Consider the following 14,653-nt stretch of genomic DNA (forward strand, 5'->3'; position numbering starts at 1 on the left):
GGCCGCGCTCTCCCTGCAGCCGCCGCCGCAGCCGCCGCCTGGGCCGCTCCGTGTCCCCGGTGGAGCCGCCGCCGCCGCCGCCGGGAGCTCGATGCGGACGGAGCCCGGGCCGAGCCATGGGGATCCTCAGCATCACGGACCAGGTCAGCCCTCCTGCCCTTTCCCGCTTCCTCCTTCCAGGGCTCGGCGCTGCCGTCACGCGAGCCCGGGGATGTGCGGCCTAGGCTGGGCCTGAGCCCGGGGCTCCCGCAGCTCCCGCCCCGCCCCATGCCGCGCTCCCCTCAACCGAGCCGGTGTCCTTGGGGACCTGGCAACCGGCGGAGGCACCGCGGGAGCCCGCTCCAGCCAGAATCCCTAGAGTGGAGCCCCTCCACGGACGCCCCCCACTCAAACCTAGGTGCTCCCCCACCCCCACACCGGTTCCGCTCCGGCTCCAGCCCGCTCTCAGAATGCCGGTTCTCTCTGCAGCCGCCCCTGGTCCAGGCCATCTTTAGCCGAGATGTGGAGGAAGTGCGTTCCCTACTCTCGCAGAAGGAGAACATCAATGTGCTGGTGAGTTGGGAGCAGGGAGGATGGCGAGACCGGAATCCTGGCTCCCGTGTTCTGGACCCCTCCCCACCGGTGGGGCGGCTCCGTGTCTCCTCTGCTCAGATGAGGCCGCAGTTCTTTCCATCCTGGAGTGAAAGCCTACTCTGCATTTGGGGATGGAGAGCAGGTCAGGCTTGAAGCCCAGATCACTTGGGCTGGGAATGCCCAGGAACGTTGTTCTCTTCTCAACCTCCGGAGTCTGCAGCGCCCCCACCCCTCCTGGAAAAAGGAGCCGGCTTCTCAGCCCATTGGCCCTGACTCCACCCTCCCTAGGTGCTTGCCTTTGACTCCCAGTACCGGGACTTAGGACGCTGCAGAAACTATGGGAAGAGGTTGTGGGGAAGGGCCTGGAGCTCTGAGGCTTGGGCTGGGGTCCTTGATAGCCCCCTTACCCCGCGCCCATAGTCCCTGCTCTTTTTTGCCTTCCCAGGACCAAGAGAGGCGAACTCCATTGCATGCTGCTGCCTACGTAGGCGATGTCCCCATCCTCCAGTTGCTACTGATGTCAGGTGAAAGTGGGGAGCTGGAAGGTGTGGCACATAGGGAGCGAAGGGAGGGGAGGAGTCTTTTTTGATATTCAAGGATTGCTCTCCCGGGCTTGGTCCAGGCGAGGCTCCAGCTCCATTCAGATTTCCTGGCCTGATTACTGGCATCCTTCATACCTCCTCCCCACCTTCCATCAAAATAGGAAATTATATCCCCACAGGTGCTAATGTCAATGCTAAGGACACACTGTGGCTGACCCCTCTTCATCGTGCTGCTGCCTCCCGAAACGAGGTATGCACCCCCACCTTCTTTTACCCTTTCAAAAAGGATAAGTTGCTTAAAGGTGGAGGTTAAGGGTTAAGGAGCCTCAGTCCTCAGCCCTACAAGCTGTTCTACCCCAGGTAGGGAGGAGATCAAATCTTGGCCCCTTCCTCCTACCCTTAGAACTGGCCAGTAAGGGGGCTGAGTGCTGCCAGCTGATGTGACTCAGGAAGAGCTTAACACTGGGCTGGCAGACTGCGGGGGCCCTGCTGCCAGGCCTGAGTGACTCATCCCTCCCTGGGGGGCCACCTTGAGTCTGATCCCCCTCTGGGCACTGAGATTTCTTTTCCTTGTGATGGAGGATGGGTATAGTAATCTGTTGCATCCTTGGCCCTCAAGCAGCTTGAAAGTTGACAGCACAGAGGCCAAACATATTTCATCAGTTGGGTCCTTTATCCTATTCCCATCAGCCCTGAAGACAGGGAAAGGGGGACCTCCTCCTCAGTTCATCACTTCCCTGGCTCCAGCCACCAGGGGGAGGGGCCGAGGCCAGTGGGAATGAGGTGGGTGGTGGTTAGGAGGGGCATTTTAGCTCGGGTTTTGCAAACGAACCAGTATCTGTTTGCTTACTGAGATACTGAAAATAATTTTGGTGCCTATGAGAAGGCTAAAGAGGGTGTTCAGGGCAAGATGTAGCAAGAGCATTTAGTTTTCCTAGAAGTAGTAGGGGGTTGGGATGTGTGGATCTCCACGTGTGGATTTGTTTGGGAATGGATGTATGTGTGAGTGAAGATTTTCAGGGTCTAAGTTGGCGAGTCAGGTGGCTTGAAGAAGAGCAAAGGGTCCTTGTTTTAATCAGCAAGGTAAGGAAGAGCTTAAGTTCTAAGAAGATCCAGAAGATGGAAAGTAGGTATTCAGAGGCTAGGTATGTTGGAAAAATGAGAAGAGATTCTGTGCTGGGGAAGGGGCTGTAGATGCTATGCTGACCTATTCCTCCTTCCATTTCCTGTTGTTTTACCTCCTGCTCCCACTCTCTCTTTTGTCCCCTGCCCATCAACAGAAGGTGCTGGGGCTGCTGCTGGCACATTCAGCAGATGTGAATGCCCGGGACAAGCTGTGGCAGACACCACTGCATGTGGCTGCTGCCAACCGGGCCACCAAGTGTGCTGAGGCTCTGGCACCCCTGTTGAGCAGCCTCAACGTGGCTGACAGGAGCGGGCGCAGTGCTCTGCACCATGCAGTGCATAGTGGGCATCTTGAGGTGAGGACTGTTCCCATCCAGGCCCAGCTGGGGCTTTCCCTTTTCTTACCTTCCTACTCACGTTTCCCTGCTTCTGGGCCCTCAAGCTTGAAGGAGAAGCAGCCCGGATGGTTATATAAACACTTAAGCTGAAGCACTAAATGAATGGTCAGACTAGATTAAAATTCTTAACTTGGACTTCGGGAGGTTGATAAAACCTTGGATTTTGCGTGGAAAATATTTGCATACACGCCTTTCTGAAGAGAGTCCATGTCTTTCAGCACATTTGCAAAGACTTACAAGAGTTTAAGAACCGGCCGGGCACGGCGGCTCACGCCTGTAATCCCAGCACTTTGGGAGGCGAAGGCGGGTGGATCATGAGATCAGGAGATCGAGATCATCCTGGCTAACATGATGAAACCCTGTCTCTACTAAAAATACAAAAAATTAGCCGGATGTGGTGGCGGCCGCCTGTAGTCCCAGCTACTCGGGACGCTGAGGCAGGAGAATGGCGTGAACCCGGGAGGCAGAGCTTGCAATGAGCCGAAATCATGCCACTGAACTCCAGCCTGGGTAACAGAGCGAGACTCTGTCTCAAAAAAAAAAAAAAAAAAAAGAGTTTAAGAACCACCAGATCACCTGAAGAGACTCCCTTGTTTCCCTTAAAGTTCCAAATCTCTCCAGTATCTCCTCCTTAGTGCCTGCTTCTGCTGTTCCCTCGAGTCCTCCAGGTTGTTTTGCTCACGGAAAAAGGCATTAGGCTGCCTCAGCCTTTTCAGGAGATGAGGCCTCTGCTCTTAGGTAGGTTGAGGGCACGAATCTGGCTCTGAACAGGTGTCTTTCATATCCTGACACAGACGGTGAACCTGCTCCTCAACAAGGGAGCCAGCCTGAATGTCTGTGACAAAAAGGAGCGGCAGCCTCTGCATTGGGCAGCTTTTCTAGGTGAGAGAGAATACACGGGAAAATCAGAAATTTGACATTTAGGATTCCTAGGGCAGGGATGTGGGGTTGCAGCCTTTGAAGAGAGGAGTGTAGGGTCTTAGAGTTTGCCTTCTACTTCCTTTAGAGTGTCTTCTCTTTTCTCAGGGCACTTGGAGGTCCTAAAACTGCTGGTGGCACGGGGAGCAGACCTCGGCTGCAAGGACCGCAAGGGCTATGGGCTGCTCCATACAGCTGCTGCCAGTGGCCAGATTGAAGTGGTGAAGTACCTGCTTCGGATGGGAGCGGAGGTCAGGGCTTTGAGCTCTGGGGTTGGGAACTATGGGCAGCAAGTAGGAGATTATAGTCTGTTACGGAGATATGAGGTATTGGGATGTTGGTATAGTTTTGGGAAGTTGGAAGGACGTGGTAGAGAGGGTCTGAATAATGCTTACCTTAACCATAGTGCCCTTAGTACCTTAGTACCTTGGGTCATAAACCCGAGAGGAAATGAGGCAGTCGTTGGATTTCTGGGATCTGGAGGCTACATGTGCTGGCTTCTACTTTGTTTAAACTGATACCACCTTACTCTCACCCCTGAATATCCAGATCGATGAGCCCAACGCTTTTGGAAACACAGCTTTGCACATCGCCTGCTACCTGGGCCAGGATGCTGTGGCTATTGAGCTGGTGAATGCCGGAGCCAATGTCAACCAGCCGAATGACAAGGGCTTCACGCCACTGCATGTGGCTGCAGTCTCCACCAATGGCGCTCTCTGCTTGGAGCTACTGGTTAATAATGGGGCTGACGTCAACTACCAGGTGCCTGAAGGGATAAGGCTTAGACCAGTGGGGAGCGAAACTTGGATCTAGGGGTCCTGACTGTATCTGGATAGCTCTCTTGGGGAATTATCCACTTGCTTCCTAGGGTAATCAGACCTTGCCAGGGACTCAGGAAAGAGTGAGCTAAGAAGGTGCCATATGACCCTTTTGTCCTTAGAGATATGTCCTTGGAAGGGAGGTAGGGCATTCTCTGTGCTTTGCACTGGAAAAAAAACAAAAACAAAAACCCACCATGTTTCCACAGAGCAAAGAAGGGAAAAGTCCTCTGCACATGGCTGCAATCCATGGCCGTTTCACACGCTCCCAGATCCTCATCCAGAATGGTATGGACCTGGGAGACTTTGTGCTCTCATCCCCTCCTCCCCCAAGGAACTCATTTCTAGAATCTAGGGAGGTTCCTAACTTCCTTCTCCTGCCCTCTTCCAGTAGGATAGGCCCTTGGAACTCTGACCAAGGGACCTGTGGAAATGGCCCTGCTCTGCCCTGCCCAGTCTCCTAAGGCCTAGAAACAGGATAAAACATGTAGAATCCTGGGCCTGACACCTGATGCATACATAGTAGGCACTCAAATCATGGCTAGCTCGCGAAAGTGGTCTTAAGCCTGAGGTCTGCCTGAGCTTGTGTGTGTGCATCCCCTCACAGGCAGCGAGATTGATTGTGCCGACAAATTTGGGAACACGCCACTGCATGTGGCTGCTCGATATGGACACGAGCTGCTCATCAGCACCCTCATGACCAATGGCGCAGATACCGCCCGGTGAGTCAGGGCCCCGAATCCACTTCTGGGCTGCCCAGATCTGCACAGACTGCTCACATCAACCATGGAGGCACAGATAAGCTTGCCAAAGGGCACCTTGGAGAACCTCCTACCCTGACTCTAGGGTGGTGGTAGGTCACAGAAGAGGTCTTACTTGGTCCCTCCTTGACCCAAGGACTGAGTCCCTCAACTTCTCTCTAGGCGTGGCATCCATGACATGTTCCCCCTGCACTTAGCTGTTCTCTTTGGATTCTCTGACTGTTGTCGTAAGCTTCTTTCCTCAGGTATGTGCTGATGGGCTGGGGATTGGCAGGTGTATAGGAGAGCAAAGGCCTTTCCCTCCCTGCTGAACACTCTCAGATGTGACCTGTGGCTGTTCTGTGCCTCCAGGTCAGTTGTACAGCATTGTGTCTTCACTCAGCAATGAGCATGTGCTTTCAGCTGGGTTTGACATCAATACACCTGACAACCTTGGCCGTACCTGTCTTCATGCTGCTGCTTCCGGAGGGTGAGTTCTCTTTCTCTCTCCCATGCTTTGAGCAGGGAGCTGGGCAAAGGTCTGGGCCCCTCATTCTTGCCTGCCCAGATCTATTCCCCCTCTCACAATGAAAGCAGTCACAGCAGAAAGGGCTTGCTAGTTCCATCCTTCCTTAGCCCCACCCTGGGCCTGTGGCTTCCCTTTGAGGCTGTAACTCTCTTAACACATCTTTCTTTTAGGAATGTTGAATGTCTTAATTTGCTGTTGAGCAGTGGAGCTGACTTGAGGAGGAGGGACAAATTTGGCAGGTATGCTAATATGCAGGGGTAAACATAGGGAATATCTGATTAGAGAAACAAATGGTAGAGGGAGGAAGGGTTGAGATTGGAGAGTTAAATAAGGAGAATGTTACAAAGCAGCATTTGGCTGCACATCTGATTGCATTCGTATCTGTCTCTGATTCTCTTCCCCACCCTCCTTCACTTCTTCCCCAGGACCCCACTGCACTATGCAGCTGCTAACGGTAGCTACCAGTGTGCAGTAACATTGGTGACTGCTGGGGCAGGTGTCAACGAGGCCGACTGTAAAGGCTGCTCTCCCCTCCACTACGCTGCCGCTTCCGACACTTACAGGAGGTGAGGCTACCAGTCTGGTCCTTCTCAGCCCCATTCACCTCCCTGAGCCTGGCCCTAACTTTCTCTCTTCCCCAGAGCGGAACCCCATACACCTTCCAGCCATGATGCCGAAGAGGACGAGCCACTGAAGGAGTCCCGCAGGAAGGAGGCCTTCTTGTGAGTAGCAGAGAGGGCCCCTAGGATGTGCTTTCCCCAACCCATGCAAGCTCTGGCCCTACTGTCCTCCTACCTAATCTGAACCTCTACCCTATACTGCTGCTGTCCTGCCGGTCAGCCAGCAGTGTGTCTTGAGCCCTCTGGGTGTAGTCCATAGTGGGCAAAGACAAAAGTATGAGATTGAAGCTCAGGAGCTTCAGGGGGAGTAAAAAAACCCAAAAGTATGAGACATAGTTCCTTCCCTAAAGGAATGGATTTTTTTTTTTTTTTTTTTTTTTTTTTTTGGAGACAGAGTCTCACTCTGTTGCCCAGGCTGGAATGCAGTGGTGTGATCTCAGCTCACCGCGCCCGGCTGGTCTTCTTGAGAGGATTAGAAAAGCTAAATGTACAAAATAATTTGTTTATTCCACAAGCATTAATTAAATATTTACTTACTAGGTTCCAAGTACTGTGCTAGATACTAAGGATAAAAGATGAGGCTGGGCGTAGTGGCTCAAGCTTGTAATCCTAGCACTTTGGGAGGCTGAGGTAGGCAGATCACCTGAGGTTAGGAGTTCAAGACCAGCTTGACCAACATGGTGAAACCCCGTCTCTACTAAAAATACAAAAAATTAACCAGGTGTGGTGGCACACGCCTATAATCCCAGCTACTCAGGAGGCCGAGGCAGGAGAATTGCTTGAACCAGGGAGGTGGAGGTTGTAGTGAGCCGAGATCACGCCACTGCACTCCAGCCTGGGCAACCGAACAAGACTCTGTCTCAAAAAAATTAAAATTAAAAATAGGCCAGGTGTGGTGGTTCATGCCTATAATCCCAGCACTTTGGGAGGCCGAGGCAGGCAGATCATCTGAGGTCAGGAGTTCGAGACCAGCCTGGCCAACGTGGTGAAACCCCGTCTCTACTAAAAATATAAAAATTAGCCGGTCATGTTGGCAGGCACCTGTAATCCCAGCTACTCGGGTGGCTGAGGCAGGAGAATCACTTTAACCAGGGAGGTGAAGGTTGCAGTGAGTCAAGATCACGCCAATCCACTCCAACCTGGGCGACAGAGTGAGACTCTGTCTCCAAAAAAACAAATAAATAAATAAAATTAAATAAAAATTTAAAAAGGATGAATTGTCCCAAATTTCTGTCTTTCAAAAGCTAATAATCTATTGGGAAAGATAAATAAAAGGACACGTATGCATACTAATGTAAGATGTTAATGACGGGAAACTAGGTATAGGTTATGTGAGAACTTCCTGTACTATCTTCACAATTTTTCTTTTTCTTTCTTTTTTTTTTTTTTTTTTTAATTAATTTATTTTGTAGGTCAGGGATCTCTCTGTGTTGCCCACACTGGTCTCGAACTCCTGGGCTCAAGCAATCCTCCTGCCTCAGACTCCCAAAGTGCTGGGATTACAGACATGAGCCACTACACCTAGCCCACAATTTTTCTATAAATCTAATAATATTCTAAAACAAAAAGTTTATTTTTTGCTGGGCACGGTGGCACATGCATATATTCCCAGTTATTCAGGAGGCAGGTGCAGGTAAGGCAAGAGGATCATGCAAACCCAGGAGTTTGAGGCTGTAGTGCACTATGATCATGCCTATGAATAGCCACTGCACCCCAGCCTGGGCAGCATAGTGAGACCCCGTCTCTAAAAAAAAAAAATCCCACAAAAATCAGGTAGGCACAGTGACTCATGCCTGTAATTCCAGCACTGAGGTGGGGGGATTGCTTGAGCCCAGGAGTATGAGACCAGCCTGGCTAACACATAATGAGAACTCATCTCTATTTTATTTAATTTAATTAATTAATTTATTTATTTATTTATTTATTTATTTGAGATGGAGTCTTGCTCTGTCACCCAGGCTCTAGTGCAGTTGCGCGATCTCAGCTCACTGCAACCTCTACCTCCGGGGTTCAAGCGATTCTCCTGCCTCTTCCTCCTGAGTAGCTGGGATTACAGGTGCCTATCACCACGCCCAGCTAATTGTTTTTTTGAAGACCGAGTCTCACTCTGTTGCCCAGGCTGGAGTGCAGTGGCATGAACTTGGCTCACTGCAACCTCCACCTCCTGGGTTCAAGCAATTCTGCCTCAGCCTCCTGAGTAGCTGGGACTACAGGTGCACGCTGCCACGCCTGGCTAATTTTTTGTATTTTAGTACAGACGGGGTTTCACCATGTTGCCCAGGCTGGTCTTGAATTCCTGAGCTCAGGCGATCCACCTGCCTTGGCCTCCCAAAGTGCTAGGATTGCAGGCATGAGCCACCACGCCCAGCCTAATTTTTGTATTTTTAGTAGAAACAGGGTTTCGCCATGTTGGCGAGGCTGGCCACGAACTCCTGACCGCGGGTGATCTGCCCACCTCAGCCTCCTAAAGTGCTGGAATTACAGATGTGAGCAACCGAGCCAGGCCCCTGTCTCCATTTAAAATAAGTAAATTAAATAATTTTTTTTTAAGATTTATGTTTTTAAAAAGGACCCTAAAATCCAAGAGGCTCAGCTATTACCTTCAGCAAGTTACTTCTCTATGCCTCAATTTCATCACCCACAGTAAGGATAAAAATAGTATCTACTTCATGGGATCTTTATGAGGATTAAATTATTTAATATACATGAAGTACTTAGAACTGTGCTTGACAGTAAGTGCTACTTTATTATTATTACTACTACTACAACTACTACTAAGGTATGAGAAGACTGCCAAGGGAGCACAGAGGAAGAGGCATCTTCCCCAGGGAAGGCTGGGAAAGGCCTCACAGAGGAGAGAAGCTGGGACTGAGTTTGAGATGAACAGGACTTATTCGGGTGGGCTGGGAGGAGAAAGCATCCTAGGGCAGGGGTTAGCGTGCCTGGAGGTGGGGAAAGCATGTTGGTCAGCAGAAGGCTGATAACTGAACATCATGCTCTAGGTTCTCTAGGAGAGCATTCAGAGGATAAAGGAGGGCATTGAAGCCAGAGGGGTTCAGGGCAGACCTTGAGAAGGTAAAGTGGGTCTGGAGCTGGCATTGAAGAATGGGTAGGATTTAGAGAACCTACCTAGAGCTGAGGACGGGTGGCGGCCAGGTAGGCCTGGAGGGCCTTGGTCCTCTCCTCTGGCCCTCCCAGAACTGTGCCCTCCTGGGCTGGGCCTGTCCCTGCCTCACAGTCTACCCCCGGCTCCCCAGCTGTCTGGAGTTCTTACTGGATAACGGTGCAGACCCCTCCCTGCGGGACAGGCAGGGCTACACAGCTGTGCACTATGCAGCCGCCTATGGCAACAGACAGAACCTCGAACTGGTATGTGTTGGGGCCCGGCCTGCAGGAGGGGAGGCAGGGGCAGGGCACAGGGTTTGTGGATTCCAAAACTAAGGGTTCAATCAAATGTGGTCTTTAGATCCGAGGCTTATTGGGGATTACTGCGAGTCGGGGACTGGGGTACTATCTTGGGAGTTCCAGAGTCTCAGCACCTACTTTCCTGTCCTTTGCAGCTCTTAGAAATGTCCTTTAACTGCCTGGAGGATGTGGAGAGCACCATTCCAGTCAGCCCTTTGCACTTAGCTGTGAGTCCCACGTCTTTTTTCTGTTGCCTTCCTTGTCCTACCTGTTCCCAGGCCCTAACAAAGGTGCCAGCACTTGTGAAGTTATCCTTCCTTCTGCCTTTTTGTGGGAGAGGGGATAAGCACAGTGCAGGGTAGGAAGCCTTAAGGGGCCCAAGGAGCTTGTCAAGGACTAAGACCTTGAGCTTCCCAGGGACCCCAAGAGCAGAGAAGGGGAAGGGAGGAGCAGGGAAGGTCCCGAGCTGTGTGCACTGGTTGCCTGCACCTTGCCAGGCCTACAACGGTCACTGTGAAGCCTTGAAGACGCTGGCGGAGACGCTGGTGAATCTGGACGTAAGGGACCACAAGGGCCGGACCGCACTCTTCCTGGCCACGGAGCGCGGCTCTACTGAGTGTGTGGAGGTGCTTACAGCCCATGGCGCCTCTGCCCTCATCAAGGAGCGCAAGCGCAAGTGGACGCCCCTGCACGCTGCTGGTTAGTGCCCACTTTAGGCTGCTGCCCTACCCTTGCCATGCCAGATCCCTCCTGGATGGGAATGGGGCTGGAAAGTGGAGTAGGGTGAGGAGAATGGAGACTTCAAGCCCTGATTCATAGCTTCCTATCCTCAGAGATTTCTCCCTGGCCCAGGTCTTTCTGTAACATTGACCCCAAGTCCTTTAGGCTTGACCTTGCCTCCCTTCTTCCTCCTGGCCCTGCCCTGACACGGGGTCCCTTTCCCCTAGCTGCCTCTGGCCACACTGACTCCCTGCACTTGCTGATCGACAGTGGGGAACGAGCTGACATCACAGATGTCATGGATGCCTATGGACAGTGAGTGTGGGCCAGGGTGGGGTGCAGGTTTTCCAGTCCTTGCGGGATCCTCACTCCTCCTCCTGCCCTTCTGTAGGACCCCACTGATGCTGGCCATCATGAATGGCCATGTGGACTGTGTACATCTGCTGCTAGAGAAAGGATCCACAGCTGATGCTGCTGACCTCCGGGGCCGCACTGCCCTCCACCGCGGGGTGAGTGAGCTTCTAGGGGGGATTGTTTGCACATGGGCCTCAGTGTGGGAGCATGGGACTCACCAGCAGTAGGGAATCCAATTGTCTAGGAGGCAAGCCAGGATTTTGTGCCGTCTTTTTTCTTTTTCTTTTTTTTTTTTTTTTTTTGAGACAGGGTCTCACTCCCATTGCCCAGGTTGGAGTGCAGTGACACTATCACAGCTCACTGCAGCCTTGACTTCCTGGGCTCAGGTGATTCTCGCACCTCAGCCTCCTAAGTAGCTGAAAATATAGGCACATGCCATCATGCCCAGCTAATTTTTGTATTTTTTGTAGATATGGGGGTCTTACCATCTTGCCCAAGCTGGTCTTGAACTCCTGGGTTCAAGTGATCCTCCCACCTTGGCCTCCCGAAGTGCTGGGATTACAGGCATGAGCCACCAGACCCACGCTGTGCCCAGGATTTTATTGAGCTTTGTGCTTGCTCCAGGATGAGTCCCTGACGTCCCCAGCTGATTTCCCTGATATCTGTGCTTTGTTTTTTATTATTATTATTATTATTATTATTATTATTATTATTGAGATAGAGTCTCGCTCTGTTGCCCAGGCTGGAGTGCAGTGGCGTGATCTCAGCTCACTGCAACCTCTGCCTCCTGGGTTCAAGCGATTCTCCTGCCTCAGCCTCCCGAGTAGCTGGGATTACAGGCGCCTGCCACCACGCCTGGCTAATTTTTGTATTTTTAGTAGAGACAGTGTTTCACCGTGTTAGCCAGGGTAGTCTCAATCTGCTGATGATGAGATCCACCCGCCTTGGCCTCCCAAAGGGTTGGGATTACAGGCGTGAGCCACTGTGCCTGGCCAATATCTGTGCTTTGTAATCACGTACAACTGAGTGCTCACCACCCAGCCTCTACCTGGGATATCCTGCTGGCCCCAACCCATCGCATAATGTCGCCACAACCTAGATCCTCTTCCATGACCACCTGTCCTAAGCTGCCTCCTCCTCCCATAAGATTTTTTGATCCCTTAGTCTCCTTCTCTCCATTTAGTCTTTCCAGTATTAACTCCAGAGCTCCAGTATTAACTCTTAGTATCCTAATTGTCTGCTGGCATAGAGAGAGTCAAGGAGGGAGATGTGGGTCCCTAATACTTAGAATTGTTGTTGTAAAGGGCCGGGCATGGTGGCTCACGTCTGTAATCCCAGCACTTTGGAAGGCCAAGGTGGGCAGATCACCTGAAGTCAGGAGTTTGAGTCCAGCCTGGCCAACATGGTGAAACTTCGCCTCTACTAAAAATACAAAAATTAATTGGGCGTGGTGGTGCATGCCTATAATCCCAGCTACTTGGGAGGCTGAGACAGGAGAATTGCTGGAACCTGGGAGGCAGAGGTTGCAGTGAGCCAAGATCGCACCATTGCACTCCAGCCTGGGTGACAGAGTGAGACTCCGTCTCAAAAAAAAAAAGAATTATTGTTTTAAAGACAAGGATTGAGGCCAGTGGCTCATGCCTGTAATCCCAGCACTTTGGGAGGCCGAGGCAGGCGGATCACGAGGTGAGGAGATCAAGACCATCCTGGCTAACATGGTGAAACCCTGTCTCTACTAAAAATACAAAAAAATTAGCCGGGCATGGTGGCACCTGCCTGTAATCCCAGCTACTTGGGAGGCTGAGGCAGGAGAATCGCTTGAACTGGGGAGGCAGAGGTTGCAGTGAGCCGAGATTATGCCACTGCACTCCAGCCTGGGCGACAGAGCAAGACTCCGACTCCAAAAAAAAAAAAAAAAAAAAGACAAGGATTGGAGCCCTGGAAGTGGTTCTTACTCCTGAGCCAGACTCCAGCAACAGGCCAGTGGAAAAGGAGGAGCTTTTCATCCCCCTCACACCCCCATGTTACTCACAGGCAGTGACTGGCTGTGAGGACTGCCTGGCTGCCCTGCTGGACCACGACGCATTTGTGCTGTGCCGAGACTTTAAGGGCCGCACGCCCATTCACCTGGCCTCAGCCTGTGGCCACACTGCAGTACTGCGGACCCTGCTGCAGGCTGCCCTTTCCACAGATCCCCTGGATGCCGGGGTGGATTACAGCGGATACTCGCCCATGCACTGGGCCTCCTACACTGGTACTAGACTGGGGCCTCCACAGGCACAGGAGCGTGTGTTGGAGTGTGTGTAGAGGGGGACAGGTGGGTTGTTGGGGGGGACCTGGGTTGATCTGAATCTGGAAGTGGAATGGAGTGTCAAGACACAGGACAGACAGGGAACCTTGCCGTTTTTCTCCATCACTACTCTTCCTTCCTCGTGCCCAGGACATGAAGATTGTCTGGAGTTGTTACTTGAACACAGCCCGTTTTCATACCTGGAAGGAAACCCCTTCACTCCTTTGCACTGTGCAGTGTAAGTCCCTTCTGCTGCATCAGCCCTTCTCGCGAGGGCCCATGACTTGAGCTTAGGACAGGTAGACTACTTCCCTTGTCCTTCCTGATGACCCCTCCTCCCTCTTCCTCTAGGATTAATAACCAAGACAGCACCACAGAGATGCTACTGGGAGCTCTGGGTGCCAAGATTGTGAACAGCCGAGATGCCAAAGGACGGTGAGTGATGGAAGACTTGGGAAGAATCCCAGTTGCCTCTGGCTTCCCCTTTCTGCTTGGGCAGTATACTCTTCCCTATTTTAATCTACCCTGATCCCTGCCTTACAGGACCCCCCTTCACGCCGCTGCCTTCGCGGACAATGTCTCTGGGCTCCGGATGCTGCTGCAGCATCAAGCCGAGGTGAACGCCACTGACCACACTGGCCGCACTGCGCTCATGACGGCGGCTGAGAACGGGCAGACCGCTGCTGTGGGTGTGTAGGGGCCACTTGTGGAAGGGAGGAGCTCCCCTGGGGCATTTGCAGGATGGGTCAGCCCTGCCTGTGGAGGCTGGCTGGGGCTGGGGTTCAGAAAGCAGGAGGGTTGTCTTTGGATGTCTCGCCATCTGCAGACGGGATGCAAAGTGGAGAGCCAGGATGGCTGCTGCTCTGGAGGGAGGGGTCAGTCCCTCTATCACATTTCTCTTGTAGAATTTCTGCTGTATCGAGGGAAGGCAGACCTTACTGTGTTGGATGAGAACAAGAACACGGCCCTCCACTTGGCTTGTAGCAAGGTACTTACCTGAAGTGATTGGGGGACTGCATAAGGGGCAGAGCTTGATGAAGAGAGGTAGGTCTCGGTTGCAGAGGGGACTGGGGCAGAAGTGAGGATTGTCCAGCCTATCCGACTGGTTGGGCAGCTGTTTGTCCTCCTGTTACTCTCCCCAACTCCTGCCCTGCACCCTGCCACATTTCTACTTCACAAATCTCCACTCTCCGTTTCCCTCCCTCAGGGCCATGAGAAATGTGCCCTCATGATCCTGGCAGAAACCCAAGACCTTGGCCTTATCAATGCTACCAACAGTGCGCTGCAGATGTGAGTGCCTGGGGAAGGGGGCTTCTGGCTGGGGGAGGCCAGTGGGTGATGAAAGAGTGGCCGCTGTTCAGAGGCTCTCTGGAGCCCATTGTATTTGTTCAGCACCCTTGCCACCCTGTCTGGAGGTGGAAGGGCAGCTTAGCATCAAGCTCCTTCTTTTTCCTTTTTTCCAAGGCCACTCCACATTGCTGCCCGGAATGGTCTAGCTTCTGTGGTACAGGCCCTGCTGAGTCGTGGGGCCACAGTGCTGGCTGTGGATGAAGAAGGTGGGTGGGGTCTGGGGCCCCATGCCTCTCTTGGGTTTGGGGTCAGGGACATTCTTCAGGAGGTG

General features: G+C 52.4%; 1 protein-coding gene across 3 annotated transcripts in view; it reads left to right on the forward strand.

Annotated features, from left to right (window-relative positions):
- The window catches only part of ANKRD52 (ankyrin repeat domain 52), a 20,665-nt gene continuing 6,012 nt past the window's right edge, over positions 1-14,653 (forward strand). For 2 of the 3 annotated variants that reach the window (XM_063786564.1, XM_016923199.4), the window contains exons 1-27: positions 1-143; positions 469-552; positions 1,019-1,097; positions 1,295-1,365; positions 2,396-2,596; positions 3,433-3,520; positions 3,665-3,807; positions 4,106-4,318; positions 4,584-4,662; positions 4,982-5,096; positions 5,298-5,380; positions 5,487-5,604; positions 5,814-5,882; positions 6,069-6,209; positions 6,285-6,365; positions 9,521-9,632; positions 9,824-9,895; positions 10,166-10,367; positions 10,616-10,703; positions 10,780-10,897; positions 12,777-12,996; positions 13,183-13,270; positions 13,384-13,467; positions 13,576-13,721; positions 13,938-14,020; positions 14,240-14,322; positions 14,497-14,588. In XM_063786564.1, coding sequence (XP_063642634.1) covers positions 117-143; positions 469-552; positions 1,019-1,097; positions 1,295-1,365; positions 2,396-2,596; positions 3,433-3,520; positions 3,665-3,807; positions 4,106-4,318; positions 4,584-4,662; positions 4,982-5,096; positions 5,298-5,380; positions 5,487-5,604; positions 5,814-5,882; positions 6,069-6,209; positions 6,285-6,365; positions 9,521-9,632; positions 9,824-9,895; positions 10,166-10,367; positions 10,616-10,703; positions 10,780-10,897; positions 12,777-12,996; positions 13,183-13,270; positions 13,384-13,467; positions 13,576-13,721; positions 13,938-14,020; positions 14,240-14,322; positions 14,497-14,588 — 2,980 coding nt within the window. In that variant the 5' untranslated portion in view covers positions 1-116. Of the gene's footprint in view, positions 144-468; positions 553-651; positions 862-1,018; positions 1,098-1,294; positions 1,366-2,395; positions 2,597-3,432; positions 3,521-3,664; positions 3,808-4,105; positions 4,319-4,583; positions 4,663-4,981; positions 5,097-5,297; positions 5,381-5,486; positions 5,605-5,813; positions 5,883-6,068; positions 6,210-6,284; positions 6,366-9,520; positions 9,633-9,823; positions 9,896-10,165; positions 10,368-10,615; positions 10,704-10,779; positions 10,898-12,776; positions 12,997-13,182; positions 13,271-13,383; positions 13,468-13,575; positions 13,722-13,937; positions 14,021-14,239; positions 14,323-14,496; positions 14,589-14,653 lie in introns of those variants that run through there. The other variant, XM_016923200.4, reaches the window with a different exon arrangement.

This window comes from Pan troglodytes, chromosome 10, assembly GCF_028858775.2.
Source record: "Pan troglodytes isolate AG18354 chromosome 10, NHGRI_mPanTro3-v2.0_pri, whole genome shotgun sequence".
Taxonomy (NCBI): Eukaryota; Metazoa; Chordata; class Mammalia; order Primates; family Hominidae; genus Pan; species Pan troglodytes.